This window comes from Lipotes vexillifer, unplaced genomic scaffold (genome assembly GCF_000442215.2).
Source record: "Lipotes vexillifer unplaced genomic scaffold, Lipotes_vexillifer_v1.1 scaffold1049, whole genome shotgun sequence".
Lineage (NCBI taxonomy): Eukaryota > Metazoa > Chordata > Mammalia > Artiodactyla > Lipotidae > Lipotes > Lipotes vexillifer.
Window position 1 is genome coordinate 356,391 of NW_006799027.1, and position 18,068 is coordinate 374,458.

The 18,068-nt window shown below is 43.6% G+C and overlaps 1 protein-coding gene across 5 annotated transcripts in view; it reads right to left on the minus strand.

Annotated features, from left to right (window-relative positions):
• NRP1 (neuropilin 1) overlaps window positions 1-16,181 on the minus strand; it is a 140,324-nt gene extending 124,143 nt beyond the window's left edge. For 3 of the 5 annotated variants that reach the window (XM_007471324.1, XM_007471321.1, XM_007471325.1), the window contains exons 1-2: window positions 15,927-15,999; window positions 12,365-12,539 (exon numbers count right to left, since the gene is read on the minus strand). In XM_007471324.1, coding sequence (XP_007471386.1) covers window positions 12,365-12,539; window positions 15,927-15,999 — 248 coding nt within the window. Of the gene's footprint in view, window positions 1-12,364; window positions 12,540-15,926 lie in introns of all 5 variants that reach the window. The other 2 variants (XM_007471322.1, XM_007471323.1) reach the window with 2 other exon arrangements.
• Window positions 16,182-18,068: the final 1,887 nt, after the last annotated feature.

The following is an 18,068-nucleotide window of genomic DNA, read 5'->3' on the forward strand; positions in this document are numbered from 1 at the left end:
AGGGCGTCGGGGAGGCGGCAGGAATGTGGAAACTAGCCATGGTGGCTGAGGTGCTTGCTGTTGTGGACATGGCCATGCACCTGCTACTTCTTTGTCCCTCCCTCTTGGGTTGACACTTGCCTATTGTGACACACAGCTTTAAGAAATGCTTAGCAAACACTGTTATGGTGAGAAAGGTGAGAGCCGGGGGAGCAACTGAAACCCCTCACTATCTACTTCAGCAAACGCCTTGGGCTGACTCGGTCTGTCTGCTCTCCAGGACAGCATCTTGATGTGGCTGCTCTAGGACACAGGGCTTGGTTTTTACCTGGTGACGTGGACAAACATATTTACAACACTCAGCACAGGATGCATCCCCTGTTGCTCTTTCGAAGGGAGAAGTTCACGTTCTACGTCTTCCCCAGCAAGCTTGCTGTGAAGTTAACACGTGCATTTATTGGGGCTGCCAGCTGGAACGGAAGAAGGCTCTAAATTATTTGTGTGAAATTTAGGTAAAGGTGGTTTGGATGTGAGCCCAGATAGTAATATACAATAGACAAAAGTTTACAGAGTTGTGATACAAAGTCCCAAGAGTTTGGGGATGTCAGAACATGCTCAGCAACCTGGACTGTTGCTACAAGGTTAATACATTTGATGCCTCTAACCCCAAAACAGATTGTGGAGATGACTGTGAAACAGAAAGAAGAGATTTCTGTCAAGCAGTACCTCTGCATCTTTTTTGAGATTTAGCTAAAGCTACTCACATGTAGAAATTCTAGGCTTTTCAAAGTAGAGGTTTTTAGAGGAAACATGTAAGTTTGACTCCACTACCCAGGAAAATGAAGGGTTTACCTTGTAAATGAGAAGTGTAAGTGTGCATGTTCGTAGTCTAATTAAGTTAGAGCTTTTCCCGGGCAGCTGACTCGGTTCTTTGGTGCTAGAGGAACACGCTGAGAAGGATGTCAGTCAGCCAATTCAATTCGGCAAATATTAATTGAGCAGCTGCTACAGGCAAAGCACTGTGGGAGGCTCTGCCAGGGCTGGGAAACACTCTCAGCCTCTGCTCTGGAGCATCTTCCAAACTAGCTGGGTGAACAGTAGCAGAATATTAATGATTATGACCAGACATAGAATACTGGAAGGAACTTGAGTGATGCATAACCATAGTTCTTGGGGGGGGTGTCCGAGGACAGAGAAAGAGACCACGTTTAATCAGAAATGGCTTTCAGAAGGAAGCATCACTGAGGGTAGGGCCAGATGATGGGCCACACGTTGACAGGGAGACACAGGTCTGTGTAAGGCACTGACCCCTCGTCCATCTGGGAAGGAAACAGTCCGTGAAGAGGCATGGGATAGGAAAGCAGGAGTGACTATGAAGAGCTCCAAGGTGGCCACTTTGGTTGAATATAAAAGAGAACCACAGGAGAAAGGCCAGAGAGGCAGGTGGGAGTGACATGGTTTCATTTCTAGTTGAACTGAACTCGTAATTCAAGGCTGAGAAACACAGATGAAGCAAGGGGGGAATGGGGAACTCTCCATGTTTCTAAGCGGGGCGAGGTGGGGGTGGGGAGGAAAGCCCCATTCCTGAGGCTAATGTGTCAGCACCAGGGATTGGTTAACAAGTGTTGGAATTTGAGTGCTAACAGGAGAAACATAACAGAAAAGACAGATGCGATGGATATTGTAGTTACATGATTTAGAGGCTTTAAACTGACGTGCAGGACAAATAGGAATCAAGAGATGCCCCAGAGTCTCAAGGGTTCTGGACCGTGTTGTGCAAGGTTAAAGAAATTCAGGCCGAGAAAAGGCCAGTGGTTTGGGGCATGAGAATAGTCACTGGAATCTAACATCTGCGCAAACAATTCAGCCAACTGGAGGGGAGAGGACTTAGGCTGAGAAGGGTTAAGGGAGAAAGTGGAGTTCTGGGTTGTAGACACCACATTCAAAGCCCTTGGCAGTCCTAGGAAAGGGAGAGAGAGGTGAGAGATTAGTCTGAAGAGTAACAGGTCCAAGGAGGGTTTCTTTTACTCACGAGTGGAAAGTCCTACAGAATCTGTTGGACTGGGGAGGCCCACAAGGTCCCACAAGAAAGAAAGAAAAGCCCTTCTGCTGGACCCCCAGCCATACACAGCTGTGGTCATTTCAAAGGAAAACAGTGCTGGGGGAACTCTGAGAGGCTGCAGACATCATTTTTATCACATATGACCATTCTTGAGGGTGAGGTGACGAGAAGAGTCTAAAATAGTAATCTCTTCTCAGCCACTATCCTAAGAGCCTTCCTGCGGACGTGCTTTTCTTCGAGGCCACCGAGAATCAACCCCTCCGCCCGGCCCCACTATTGGGAAATCTGTCCTAACTAGAAATGGGGGGAAGGAGACGGCAAGGTGAAAGGGGCTGAGGCTGCTAGAAACTGAGGGAAAGTGGGGAGGATGGAAGGGATCATCAGTTTTAAAACACTGATTTTCCCAGCTGCTTTTCACTATGAATTTATAATACAAAATCCATGTAGTTTCCTCTCTCTTGGACACAACTATAATGGCACTATTTGGTTTCACTGACTGGGAAGAACGGACATCCCTGTTGTAATAACCACCATGACACTGGCTCCTGCCTTAAAGGATGGGCTGGTTTCCCATTGGATTGTACTGAATATAAGTCCGAAGGCACACCTTGGCAAATAATGGCTCTTTAAAGGCCATTAATGCTATTATCAAGTTTATGACACTGAGATAGCATCTTCCTTGAATTTTCCAGAAACTCCACCCATCCAGAGTTTTATTTTTTATTTAAAAAAAATTTTTTTGGAGTAGAGTTGATTTTAAATGTTGTGTTAGTTTCTGCTGTACGGCAAAGTGAATCAGTTATACATGTACACATACCTACTCTTTTAAAAATTCTTTTCAAATATAGGTCATTACAGAGTATTGAGAAGAGTTCCCTGTGCTATACATTAGGTCCTTATTAGTTATCTATTTTATATACAGTAGTGTAGATTTTTAGAAGACTGCAATTATGACACACTTAACCAGCCAATTTATTATAAGAACATTCAGAAATTCTTGTTGGCTGAATACACGTTGAGCATGAGATACCATCTCTATTGTGGTTGTGTGCCGTGCTCTTGAAATATTTATGTGTCTCCTCCCAAGGATGCAGACTTTATTGTTTACAGTCTGAACTTATTTTAAGGAAGAAAACCTGCGGATGCAGTTCCTGTTAGAGTAATGCCTAGGCTTTATTTAACATATTTATCTTGTATTCCTAAGATATTTCCACCTACATTATCTCATCCACGTTGTGTTATTAAGATTGGGAGAGAAAGGAAAGCATTTTGTTTTCTTCAGAAAGAGAAAGAAAAAGATTAATTGAAGCTGTGTCTAGGTAGACACAGACCTTGATGTCGTTCCGTCTTCCTCAGCCATGCTGTTAACACTGTCAAACCACAGTATTAATGGTGGCATAACCAAGCCATTCATAGATTGCAACCCTGCCCGTATGACCTGTGTCCTGTCTCATAGATGGGAATGCACGGCAGAGGGGCAATTATAACCCACGTCCCTAATTCTCACCAGAACACTTTTTCAGGGAGCTGCTAACATGATCCCCTGACAATCAGAAATCCCCAGTTCGTGTTAATGAGCTAACACACACATCAGGCACGATGCTAGCACAGCTACAGAGGGAAATGAGGATGTGCCTTGAAGGACTGAACCAGTGTAGCCTAACAGTTACTCAGTAGGGGCCTCAGCCAGGGACAAAGAAATTGGCACTGGAATAAAAGGCAAGGAAAATGCAAATTTTCTTCCTTGGCCAAAAAACAAAAAAAAGGAAGCTTTCAATCAGTGCTAACTCCCCCCACCCCCTGCCCCTTCCCTCAGCTTAATGTCAACAACCTTCGATGAAAAATCAAGTTATGGGCTACCCCTTGTAGGTAGGTGCTACTACACCTAAGAAACAACATAATCCTGAATCAGACCAAGTCAACCCAGTGCCACCAACTTTGTGGGGATCCGTGTCCTTCATTGTCTTTGAGTCAAGAGTGTGTTCTTTCTTCTTTAAATTTGGAAATTTAGTGCTTTCTAATTTTGTAAAGCTATCTAGCCAGGACTAAGATTTTGACCACACCTTAACTTCTTCCGTGCCATTTCAGTGACCAAGGGTATCTTACATGACAGCAGGCCTGCTCACAGCATCTGGTGGTTACAGAGTCAGATGAGGACTTGAAATCGTGACTACACTGACTGGCCTTTGCCTCCTCTGGCTGTTCTAAAGAAATGTAAGAACTCGAATGGGGAGACATTTAGCATCCTCTTTCAGACGGGACTTGGCTGTGCTCTCTGTGACATGCCAATCTATCACAGAAGCAACAAGCCATCACCTCCAACCTGTCCGGCTGCTTGTACAAGTGTCTGAACAGATAAAAACAAAATACTCTGGAGCATTGGTTTCTTCTCAAAAAACACTCTTCTGTTTCTCATAGGGACCCAGTGCCTTGAGCAAACATTCTCTCTTTAACCCTTAGAGAGTCACTGTGGCCAACACAAGTATCGAAATCTTACAAATAGGGGAGCTGTGGGAAAGCAAAACTTTCCTGCTATTTGCCTGAAATTCGGTGAATGAGGGGTGTTTGGAAGAGAACCCAGTCTTCTTACTCCTGGGCTTGTGAGGATCTGGTATACAGCTGGTACAGCTGGTATCTCATATGTCCCTTGAACTAACTGTATAAATGGAAACTTTGTGCTGCCTGGTTACCAGGCCTTCAAATAAATATTGTATTTATGTGTGTTTTGTGTTTTCAAACTCCATCAACCGAAGGAACCAGAATTCAGATACACCCCCTGCCCCATCCACTGCAAATTTCATTGCTAAGACAAGTTTTGACTCAGTGGAAAATCCTCAATTTGTTGGAAGTTTCTGTGCACAAGGCTTCACTTAATCCAAACTAAGAGTTTAAAATTTAAGTCCTTCCTCAGAATCAGCTGGTTTGTATTTAGATTTTTGTGTGTTTCATAGAAGAAAATGGCTGCTGAATAAAAAGTAGCCTAGTAATATTTCATTCGAATTTTCGCATTTAAAAATTATATCCCGGGCTTCCCTGGTGGCGCAGTAGTTGAGAGTCCGCCTGCCGATGCAGAGGACACGGGTTCGAGCCCCGGACTGGGAAGATCCCACATGCCGCGGAGCGGCTGGGCCCGTGAGCCATGGCCGCTGAGCCTGCGCATCCGGAGCCTGTGCTCCGCAACGGGAGAGGCCACAGCAGTGAGAGGCCCGCGTACCGCAAAAAAAAAAAAAAAAAGTATATCCCAAGTCCCTTCAATCACAAAGATGGAAAGATATTTGGTGCAGCAGCTGAGCATTTGGGGTCAGTTAATTTCACTTTTCTAAGCCTCAGTGCTATCATCTGCAAAATAGGAATGATAAAAAGATTAAATGAAATGAAGTCAGATGAAGCACAGAGTGTTTAGTGAGCACCTGGCAGCCATAGAGGACTAAGCAGCAAGAACCAGCCACGACGACTCCTTTCTATCAATGTTATGTGGCAGCCTGGATGGGAGGGGAGTTTGCGGGAGAATGGATACAAGTATATGTATGGCTGAGTCGCTTTGCTGTGCACCTGAAACTATCACAACATTGTTTATCGGCTATACTCCAATATAAAATAAAAAGTTTAAAAAATTTTTTTAAAAAGTTTAAAAATTAAGAAATAAATATTCTATTGATGACTTAAATTAAAGGAGAAAAAACACGTTGACCATAAATAAGATATAAGATATGTGCAATACAGACCTGGGCTTGATGAGGAGAAAAACTACGTTACAAGCAATTGAATGGACAGAAGCCAAGAGATTTTTTTTTTTTCCTCTCCATGCTTCTGCAGAATTTAGTAGAATTCTGAATGAAAGCAGTTCACCTTCTGTGCTATCTGTAAAGACTAAATGACTTCAGCCATAAGCCATCATAATGTGTTTGGTGTGCTTCGCAGCCAATCTGAGGGTTGTCCCGACCTTGTGTCATCCTAACTGACCTGGATACTGGACACAGTTCAATCAACCAGAGAAGAGCAGGAAAAATCTTCTTTGGAGGTGCTATGTTCTGCCAGGTCACTGACTCCTACAGTCAGGATTGATTACAAACACCCAATTAAGAGGCATTTGGAACCTGATCTGAACACTAATCTTGTCTCTTGTTTTTCTTCAGGCTTAATGATCAGCCTTGATGAATACTACAACGACCATTAGTTAAGTCTATTTTATAGTCTCCCTCACAAGCACACACACGCACATATGTGTTTGTGTATGTGCTTCTCCGAAGGATGTCAGCAGGCATACAAGTATCACGTTTTATGCTGGAAGGAAAGGAGCTGATAATACGCATGCCGGCTGCAGGCATCTGTCTCCCTTGGATCAATTTTGAAGTGCTGCCTCCCCAAAATGAAATCTGGTTGGAAATGCCATGCACATGTTGATTCAATTGGATAAGATTTCAACTAATCTTCTCATAAAGGTTGCTTCTTTCAAATTAAGGAAATGCCCAACACACAACCACCTTGTAATACTCAAAATTCATTATGATCCAATGCGATTGCTTATAGGAAGAAATAATAAAGGAAATTAATTTTATTAAACACATGGAGTTCTGTTCAAATTAAATTAGTGCTAATGCGGAAAGAAATCAAAAGGAAGAAAGTAGATAATTATCTGCTTGAGCAGCAACAAAGGATGCTGCAGGTGGTAGCAACCACACTGACATCCGCTGTTCTGAGAAGAGTTCATTTTCCCCCATTCAATAGTTTTCTAATTGAATTTAGCTTGGTGGTGGTGCCTCTCACGTTGCCCATGTTGGGAAGTTACTTGAGATCAAAATCAGCAATGAAAAGATGAGGAAAAATAAAGCAAAGGAAGATCGTTCGGAATTTGCCTGGCATAAAAAGCAGGCTCTTGGACCAAAAACTTTGTGTTTATTTTAACGTAACTGTAGTATAAGCAAGGAGTATATTTCTATAGTAGTCAACGAAAAACAATTAGAAAAAGTGCTTCAGTAAGACTGTTTCTGGATTAGAACATTTTTTTCTATCCCCATATTCCAAAGAGTTTGGCGATCTTCAAAGGATAGTACTTCAAGACTATAGGTGAGTTTTGTCTGATTTTGAAATTTATAAAAATGGAATCACACAAGTCAGGATGGCAGCTGCCCTTGAGGCCAAAGGTCAGAGACTTAAAGTGGACAGGAGGTGGCCTCTTCCTAGGAAGCTGGAAATGTTTGCTCTGGTTCGGTTATATGGGTGTGCTCACTTTGTAAAATTGTATCAAATGTTACACTTACTTTGTATATTTTTCTAGATATAGATTATAATTTAATATACTTTTATATTTAATATAGAAAAAAGAGAATTACTTCGGCAAAAAATACCCACTGTTTTCCATAAAACAAAGTCTTTGTTTGCTTTGGTCTAAGTGATGCTCTAAAACCCAAGGCTAGGACTAGGGGTATGCCCATGCCTCAGATACAAAAAAACTCACTAATCAGGATAAATAATACTTTAATGCAATTAAAAAATAATAAAATTAATGCAAAAATCCATGCTGAACAAAGTAAAGATCAAAACAAAAAATATAACTTAGGGAAACCAAAAATGGAACTTTTAGTCCCCAAATTCCCTATAACAACAAAGTTACCATTGTATAATTACATTTTCAGGAATAATAAGATCTGAGGAACTAAGGGAAGATTAATTTTCATTCAGTGAGTTTATATTCTATGAAAATAAATGGTGTTTCAAAGTTTATAACCGCTTAGGAAATTTTAAAAGTAGCATTAAAGACAATGTGTGATTTATTCCAACAAAATCCCCAGACTTGAGTATCGTCTCTATTTAATTACAGTTTTATTGTGTTTAAACTTCATATGAAGTTACAAGAGTGAAATCTTCCTTTGATTGCACTGAATTAAGAAAAAGACACCAATTTATTGGTTACACAAAGAAAAGGCTACAAATCTTAATGATAGAAAAGCATTTATGGGATGTTAGCCTTGCGTCTTGGTGAAATCCTACGAAACAGCCCTGACAAATCAGGCAGTGAAGTCAGGAAGTTGTCACTCAGAAGACCTCCCTTCTCCCCCATCACCGCCACCTTCTTAGACTCTCTTTCTGGAGCTTCACATTCATTTTCCTAATGTTTTTAACCCAATGTCTGTGAAATTTTTATTGCTCCCCAGATGACATCTGATCTGAATGTAACCACACACCTCTTCGCTCAGCAGTATTTGTCACAAACCATTATAAATTATCATGCTGATAGTTTGCATTGCTGGGAAACCGGAAAAGCTCCATAAATTCTAACTACTGTATCAATGACATTCTTGTTTATTATGCAGATATAAAGTTTTATGAGAGTCAAGATGGCCGCTTTACCACCGGAGGAAACTCCAGTGGAGTAAAACCCAACCAGCTCAGTGTAAGTTCTGAAAACCATTTCCAACGCACAATGAACACTGCCTTCTGACCAACACTCTGCAGGTGGGTTTTTCTTTCTTTTCTGCTTTTAACTCTTGCTTTGACACTTCACAAGCATGGAGGAGTTTGCTGGTGCAAAAGAGAGAAATCAGATTCCTCCTTTTCTTCTCCATTCAGAACATTCTGTAGCCACCTCTGGTATCAACATTACAATAAAACCAGGCACAGACTAGTTACCTAGAAATCCCAGCCCAAGATTAGCCTGCAGACAGATGCTCTATGGCTCCATGGATTGACTGACTGATACCACACCTTGTTCAATGAAAGAATTCAGGGAGTTCTAATATTATGTTTTTGATGCTTATTTGTAATGAAACCTGATTCAGGGGTGGCATACACATAGATGGTTGAATTTTAAAGCTACCAGGCACAACTCAGACATTCATTTTCCTTAAGGAAATATCCTCCCCCCGCCCCCCCCCACCCCCGACATCCACTGTAAAAACCTTTCTGTAAGGTTAGCACAGGTTAACTACGTACTGGGCCAGTCGTGGTACTCTTCGCATGAAAATTTGTGATTGTGTGCATTTCACTGTATGGTTAAAATTATGAGAGAATATTTTAATTTCATGATGAAGAAAACAATAAAATAGAAATAAAAGTATTTTTCCTACCAGAGCTTGGCTATTTAATTACTTATTTATCCCTACACTCTAAGAAACAATTGTTTACTTGGGTCTCCAGGATGTTTTGCAATAAGCAAATTGTGAAGGAATCAATTTCTTGAGCTTTCCCATTATGAAAGCTGACTATTCAAATACCGACAGTTTCAAGAGAAATGCAGGATGTATTGTATGCGGATCATCCCCATTATTGGATTAACACGTTTAGTTTGCTTAGTTTCCTATGTCCAAATGTTCTAACAATCACCAAGTTGTTAAAGATATCCTAAGAATGATAATAACGGCTTCTGAGAGGAGCTTCTAGCTTTTCAAAGGGATTTCGTATCCACTACCCTATTTTATCTTACTATAAAACGGGAACAGCAAGTACTTTTTACTGCTATTAGACATATAATGTAGCTGAGACAAGGAAAGACATTAAATATCTCAAATAAGACAAACGGCTTGTTCTTAACAGAAATGATAAGTAAAAGCTTACCAGTTCTCTGAACGTGATGTGTCATCTCAAATAGATTTTTGGAAGTAGCTTAATATAAACTAAAAAGCCCCACAATCCACCAAAACCCCCAAATCTATACTTTTGCACATCCAACATAAACTTTGGAAGTCTATGAATTTATTCCTACAGGAGTTTGTGGTGCTTTCCATTTTGCTAGGGAATTCTAACCCCCTGTAGATTTTAAAGCTGTGGATTCTTCTCACAACCAAAAGGAGATAATTGCGCCACATGTGTAGAATTTTCAGCTGCAACCTTCAACAATAACCAGGAGTCATGAGGACCAGTCAAGAAAGATAGTGATGGCAAATGTCTTAAGTCGGTCTTCCTATATCATTTTTGGAATTTTCATTGATAAAACAATCAGGGAGCACCACTTGGAAACATGGCACAAAGATATTTTCCAGGGCCATAATCTCCATTGACCACATCAGGCTAAAGGTATCAGCCTTCAAGACTGGGCAGGAAATGGCTCCTTCACAGAGAACAAATACTCACTTGCTACAATTAAAAAACCACCTTATTCTGTAGCATTAAAAAACAAAAACAAAACTCACCATCATAATTACAGAAATAATCTTCTTGGCCTTGCCAGTTTCTTGCTGATATCACTTAACTGGTCCCTTACTCTGAGTTATAATTATCCCTTTTCTTATCATGGTTAAACAAAACTAACAAAAAAGTTTGCTCCCCCCATCCTACCATACTCTACCTCACATCATGATATGGTAGAGAATTATTTAAGGCTTGCTGTGTGCCAGACACTTGTAAACACTTTACACACATTATCTCATTCAACTGGCTTCCCCTTCTTACACTCCTATGCAGTTGGGTGCTGGAGCTGGCTCACACCAGCTCACGAGAACCAGATGTACAACTTCTTTGCAAGTCTGTGCACAGTGACATCACTGTAGTTTGAAACTGGCCATGGTAGGAATATTTACACTACAGAAATTGGCAAATATCACAGATCAGGACTTGACCTGTCCCCTCCCTAGATCCAGTTGTTAACATTGACCAGCACACCACTGCTAATAACTATTCTGAATTCCTTAACTATTATATTACATATATACATGGTCAAAACTCTCAGATCAGGAATTAGTAAGCATGAGTTTACTGAAATCTAATAGCACCTTATTTTGAGGAATAATGTTATTACTTGAGTATGTTTTACCAGAGTTTCTTAAAAATATCTCCTATATCAGTTTAAGTATTGGCAAAATGCAAAACATAAAACAAAACAAAATAAAATGAAATGGAAAACAAGTCTCCAATTTGTCTAGGTGACTGACATTGTAAAAACCACCATACAGAATACTGGCCAAAAAAAAAAAAAAAAAGAATTCCCTGTTTCCAAGAAGTTACTGGAACACTCTATTAATGGCAACTCTCACACAAGATTTAAAAGTCAATATAATGCCCTGAAGCACTTCTGAATCACAGAACAAAGATTCAATTGAAATTGGCATAATTTTACCTGCTGTAGTGTTCCACTGATTATTTGGAAATTGACCAACAGGACATGAATGTATGCTAATTCTCCAGGCACCAGATGTTGAATTAACCAGATGACCTCATCTCCCTGACCATGAAAAACTAGTGTACCCCACCAAACCAACAGGTTCTTGAGGACTTCTTACAGGTGGGAATATTTTCATACTATTCTTTTCTTCTCTAAAAGGGTTATGTGTTGGCAAAGAAAATATTTTAAATAATGAAACTGACTCATTTTAAAACTTGGGAAAACATATCAGTCTTTGAGAAACACTTTAGAAGTGAGATTTAAATAGATTACTTTCCTTTGCTAAAACTATTTATATATCTAAACATCATTGAAGGTTCTTATTCAGGTTCAAGTCTCTGGAGAATACACCATGTGCAGTGTGCCAGAACAGGATAACACAGATAAGACAGAGACAGGTGGTCTGCTGCATGGATGTCCAGCGAGAAAAGCAAATTTGGATCTGAGTGGACTGCCGCTTTGTGGAAAGCAAAACCTACACACAGTTCTTTCATACGAAGTGAGGACATATAATTTAGACTGTCCCTCTAGTGAGAATGTTTTCATAATAATGAAACCTGGTATAAATTGATGCTTAGTAACTTAACCATAGAAGGAGATAGGAATGCTAAAGCACAAGAACAAACATTATATTCATCGTGAATTAACAGTTCTTTTAGCATTTTCCGTAAGAGACTTGCAGTAATTAATCTACTATAATAATCCCTCATTAGACTTACCCTATATTCCTCATTTTTTTTTTCAATGACAATTTGCTTTGGTCATGTCAAACTCAGTAAGATAAACACAGTTCTTAGATCACAAAACATGCCCCAGATTTGTTTAAAAAAAATACCCAACCTCACCATCTGCCAATGCACTATATGAGAGTGACCTACGATATTTAATAAGAACTCAAGTGAGAGTTTGGGTTTCTAATTCTTCACCTTTCCAGGAAAAAAAGACACATATATACACATTTCTTAACAAAAGAGTTCCAAAACCAAAAGTGTTAACAGGAAAAAAGAGTATGAGAAATTACACATTTAAATATAATCTCCCTGGTTTAGGGAACTCAGAAATCACTTAACATAATTTAATTTCCATACCATTGACACATGATCTGGCCTAGATCAGAATCCCTCCTGGATCCATTTACATTCTAGGTGGTTCACAGACTTCCCCCCCATAGACACCTGCGCCCACTAGATGGTGCTGTGGCGCCCTGTTCAAACATTCTCACTTACTTGCAGTCTCTGTCTTCCAAATCGAAGTGAGGGTTGAAGTTAATCATAATTCTCTGATATGGGTCAGGAGCCTGAATCAGCCATTCACATTTTTCACTTGGGTGATAAGAATGAGGATAACCAGGAGATGTAAGGTACCCGGGGCTTTCAATTTTTATCGTATCTCCACATTTATCTGCAATAAAAATAATATTTTAGTAGACCTTTTCCTGACAACCAGTTAGGTATTCTAAATTTACATATAAATGACCGGTTATTAAACATTCCATAACTTTTTAAGGGGAGCTCCAAGAGGCGCTTGCAGGTCCTTCAGGTGGCGCCAATACCAACACGCCACCAAAGGACACTCTTTGATCTCAGGAAGTCGGTTCAGGAGGAAAGTGGACTGCGATCTGATAGGACTCCATCCCCACCCCACACAAAGTTCCCTCCCAAGAAAAAGGTCTTCTAGCATTAAAAACATTAAGTCCCCTCAATGGATGTTAACATGGTCCCCAGGGAGCCTCTGCTAGACTTAATTATCCCCCCAGAAGTGTAATTGCATTAAGAAGCAAGTTCTAAGTGAAGGCGACTAAAAGATGCTATTTGACCCTTTGTGTTGCTTTTTGATGATAAGCCTGGTCTGTGTCATTGATCAGTGGGGATTGTCATCCAGGATTTCAATTGGCTTAAAGCCAGACCTTTTGTTGTTGTTTTATCTGCCCGCAAACCTAAGTGATTTTGAGTTATCTCTGCTTTTGAGATCCAGATCATCAGAGAACAAAGTATATGTGGTGAAGCAGAAATAATTCTGCTCTACTGCTCCAAGTTGCTCAGTCTTGGAGACCAGATCAAAGTAACTGGGCAGAAAGAAAAATAAATAGCTACACAGCATTAATTCTAATTACCTACATGTTGGAAAAAAACTCCACCACAGGGAGGTCTGGGTATCACATATGATGAGCTACACTGTCACAGTTTAGGAAAGGTGAGCTAACAAGTTTTGAGCCCTCCTTTCAAAAAACCCAAAAGCCAAAGTGATTCACTGAGAGCCAAAGAAACCAGTCTCTGGGCTGCTTTATTGTTCAGTGTGGACCCTCACTGTCACTTTTAATGATGGATTTCATATTGGAGAGCCTCAGCCTGCAATGCTGCCACATTTATTGATGCTTAATTTCGAGCAATAAAAATTTGGTGCATAAACTATGTAAGAGGAACAGGTATGAAAGCAGTGAAATATATAAGCCTATCAATCACAAATTTTCAGTAATGGTATATATAGATTTTAATATTGCATCTAATAGATTCCCTGTGGAAAGAGAATGGCATTCTTTGCTCTCAGCATGAATTTATAAACCTACAGAATTTTATTACCGGAAAACCAGGTCAAATGGAAATGAAAGATGAAGTGCACATCAAAAATACATAAAGCTACATGCGTTACAGAAATCGTTTCCCATAAATTAAAAAGAAGACAATATAAATTACATTGTTTTTCTCAATTGCTAGATGTTTTTGACTTTGTTTCTTAGACTGGGGGTAGCCTTATATGGGTTTCCTTTGCCTTGGCTTTTAGAAGCTTAAGGTTTGCCAAGAAGAAATGATGTTGTAACCGGAGTTCAGAATCTCAGCTAATGATCATATTGGACTCTGTTATGCGATTCTGCCGAGGCTCTTGCATTATTCTAAATGTGCAGAAAACTTGGAAAGCGACCCCATCTCATTAAGTCTCCTCCAGCTCTGTACAAACATCATGGCAGTGTCTGGCATCTGTTAGACGAGTGAAATAAAACAGCACTGCTTGTAGCCACTCGACAGAGTCACTTCAGAAGACATTTAGGTGGATTCAGTACCACACCAGAGCTCTTTAATCTGTGACTTCTGAGAAAGTGACAGTGTAATAAGATAATGCGGACTCCTAGACTCCCTGGCTCTGTTAAATCTCTCTAACAGTTGATTAAGAAAGGGCAGTTTCTAATGATTCTGGACCATTAGCCCTAAATAAGGTTAATGAATTAATTTAGCAGACACTGGTACTTGGAGGAGGTGGACATGGCTGGAAGAGGTCTGTTGAGCTACAGAGGCATTAACTGGCTCTGGTCACTGCAAACACAGCAACATGGGTTTAACTAGTCAAGTCACCGATTGAAGCTCAGGGTCTCAGCATTCCCCAGATTTCTGTGAAGAAAATTAAGAAGTATATATATTTCTCATGTATGTACATACACATACACCCACACACACAGACATATGGAGCTCACAACCTAAAGTCTGAAAGCTATTTGCATTGGATTTCAAATCCATCCTATGAACACCACCACCGATTTAATCTCCGGAGTTGTGGAGGCAGAGGTTGGGTTACTGTAATTTCTAAAGTCTAACCACTTGAGCTCTTTCAATTGGAGTGAATGTTATTTCGTTCCCTGCCAGACTATAGAAAGATGCCATCATCCGAGGTTCATTAATAAATTGAACTCCACATTCACAATTGTGTGTGTGTGTGTGTGTGTGTGTGTGTGTGTGTGTTTTGCTTCCAAGTGTATCTTTTAGAACACTGCTTGGTAGCTGTTGGGGAAATCGATTGCTTCAATCACGAAACCTCCAGAAAGCATATTAGAAAGATTAACTTCCATCGTAAAGATGTGATTTACATTCCTCTCGGTATGAACTCCTCCACTTGTGGTCTCTTATTAAAACAATATACCACCGTAAGTAGCGGATGGTCTTTCCTTCTAATTACTCTGATTGAAATCTAAGCCAGACAAAAGTAAATATTTGATAATTAGTTAATAATAATTGCTGAAGACTTACTGTAAAGATAATGCCATCCCCTTGCTTCCACCTACTTTACAGTGTAAGTCAAACATGCCTACAACCAGATCCCATTTTAAAACACATTATTTAGGTTACAGGATACTGTTTATAACCCAGCACGGTCTTCCATTTACTTAACAGTGAGTGGTTTTAAAAGCTAAGTGGAAGCTGCAACTAGGTTGGGGATTTTCAGATATCCTGGTGCCTTACACTGTATATATCAGATTCCTTTATTGACACGATGTAACTTTCATTCATACTCCAGACGGATCAGAGCCATTTACAAAAGCGGAGGAGGGAGTTACATCCACCAGCAAACCGCTATCTCCTGCAGGCACCCACCAGAGGAAACAGTTCGGGGGAGCCGCTCGAGAACCAGGAAGTTCTCCTGGTAAAGTGTTCATTAACTTTCAACAGCCATCAGATTTTTGAAAGGGAGTCTCATCTAATTTGCCTTTGGGAGGAAACATTATTAAGATAATTGGTGTGCTGCTCTGGGAAGGTAAGCAGTTCTGCCTTGTAGCAGAGGTAGGAAAACCTCCACGGCCAAACAACCAACTTCAGGAGGGAGTCAGTGCATTTGAAATCTCCCTGCCCTACACCAACTGATCTTATTGCTTGATTTCTCCGCCTGGATAAAAGTTTCCTTCGCCCAGGAGGCGGCTCTCCCCGGTGGATCCCGGCAACTGGCTGCGGGTCCGGGGTCCGGACGCGGGCAGCCTGGAGCCGGGTTCACCCCCGCGGCCGCGCGTCTCCGCCTGTCACTTACCGTTGCGAAAAGCGCCGGCGGCCGAGAGGACCAGGGCGAGCGCGGCGCACAGGAGCGGCAGCCCCCTCTCCATCCTCCCTTCGCTGGGTTCCCGGGCAGACGCGGGAGAACCGAACGTGCAGGGAAAACAGAGCACCGGGGCGATCTCAACAATCCGGAGCGCTTCCACTCCTCCCAGAGCTCTAAAATCCTCAGCCCGTCTTGGAGAAAGGAAAGCGGCGAGGCAATGCCGTGATCCGAGAGAAACCCTCCTCTTTTTGTGTCTCAAGTCGCCTGCATCCTGTCATTTAGCTCCGGTTTCCTCTCTCTTTTCCCACACTTGTTCCTCTTCCAGGAGCCACTGCCCGGGCCATGTCTCAAAAAAGGGGGGGGGGGCCGTGGGGGGGGGGTCTCAAGTCGCCTGCATCCTGTCATTTAGCTCCGGTTTCCTCTCTCTTTTCCCACACTTGTTCCTCTTCCAGGAGCCACTGCCCGGGCCATGTCTCAAAAAAGGGGGGGGGGGCCGTGGTGGTGGGAGGAGGAGAGACGTAGAGAAACGTACACCAACGCCAATTTCCAGAAAGAAAGAAAGAAAAAATTCCGGCTTGTTTCTGGACGCGTTGGAGCCGAGGAGCTGGCGCCCAGGGGAGGTCCGAGGTGTCTGCGCGAAGGAGAGGAGCAAGCAATGAAAAGAGGAGCGGGAGACGGAGTTGTTTCACCAACTGCACCCCTGCTTCCCCCACCTCCTCCTCCCCTCCCCTTCTGGAGCCCTTCCCTCGCTTCCTCCCGCCCCTCTCCCCGCACGGGCTCGCCAGCAGTTGCCTGACAGGAGACGGGGAGGAACAAGTTTCCCTCCGTGTGCGTTCCCCGTGCGTCTGTCCGTCTCTCCCGCAGGCCCTGTTGGGACCTTCCCGGGAAGGGAGGCGCCGGGGGTCCGCGCCCAGGGCGGGCTGGCGGGTGTGTCTGGGGGACTGGGCGTCGAGGTCGGTGGCAGCGCCAGGGTCGAGCTGGCCCACCTCGGCGTCTTCGCTCGGACCCCCGGGGAAGAGCGAGGCAGCTCGCCCAGGATCTTGGGGATCCGCCGCAGAGGCGTGCGGGGCGCTCGGGAGGTAGCGGCTGCTGCTCCCAACTCTGGACGCCCGGGAGGCGCCCGGGTAGTGACCTGGGTCAGGAGCAGCAGGGCGCCCGTGGACGCTGCGGGACAGGCCCGGAGGGGCTGAGGAAAGCGCGGCAGGGGTGGGGGACGCACCCCGGAGCCGGGCGAGGGTCGGCAGTGTCGCTGCCACGTAGAGCCGAGTCAGTAGATTGGCGCGGGCGAGGCTGTGCTGCAGCCCCACCCGGCCTCCCTGCCCGGTAAAGGGGCGCACTGCTGGGCGCCTGGCGTGCTCGGGTGCCCGCCGCGCGCCGCGGGCTCCATTGTTACCCGAGATATGGTGTCCTCTGCTCCGGGTCAGAGGGGACCCTGGAGGTTGGGAGCTGGTGTGCCTTCCAGCTAGGGGGCAGTCGTCGCCCGACCCCGCCCAGCATCCTGACTCGGAGCCCAGGTGCTCGGGGTTTGGAAATTAGGGGTCCAGTGCCCCGGGTTCCTGTGTAATCCGGGGGAGGGGAACAGTGGCGGGGGCGGGGTTTGCTCCTGGCAGGGCTCTCACGGTACCAGCTCAGACCACAGGCCAAGGTCACGCCGGCCCTCCAGCTCCTCCCCCGCCCCTCCGCCTCCCACGGCGGCGCGTCCTCACTGTGGGCTGGATGCCCCCCAGTTCCATCCCCGAGGGCTTTCCGGGAACTGCTGCAGAAAGCCTCTGCGGATAGGAACAGCAAGGACATTTCAGGGAACAGACAGGTTTTGGCAGCGAATCAGGCCCTCGAGAGGGGTAAATGCCCGCGGACCCCCTCCGAAGGAGTTCGTGGGGAAGGTGAAAAGGTCAGACGCCTCCTGGGAACGGCGTTTCTGCACACACCCGAAAGCAGAGCCTTATTCCTACCTGGCGCAAAGAGCTGGCAAAAGAGATTTAGGAATGTTGGCAGGAAGACTCTGGTCAAAGGTTTTGGCGGAAGAACTAGGGGCGGGACGGGAGAGAGGAGGCCCAGGGCGCGCGGGCCCCGGGCGACGGCTCAGCGCTCGCGGGTGGCGGCTGGGCGCGGTGGCGCGCGCCGGTTGGGGTG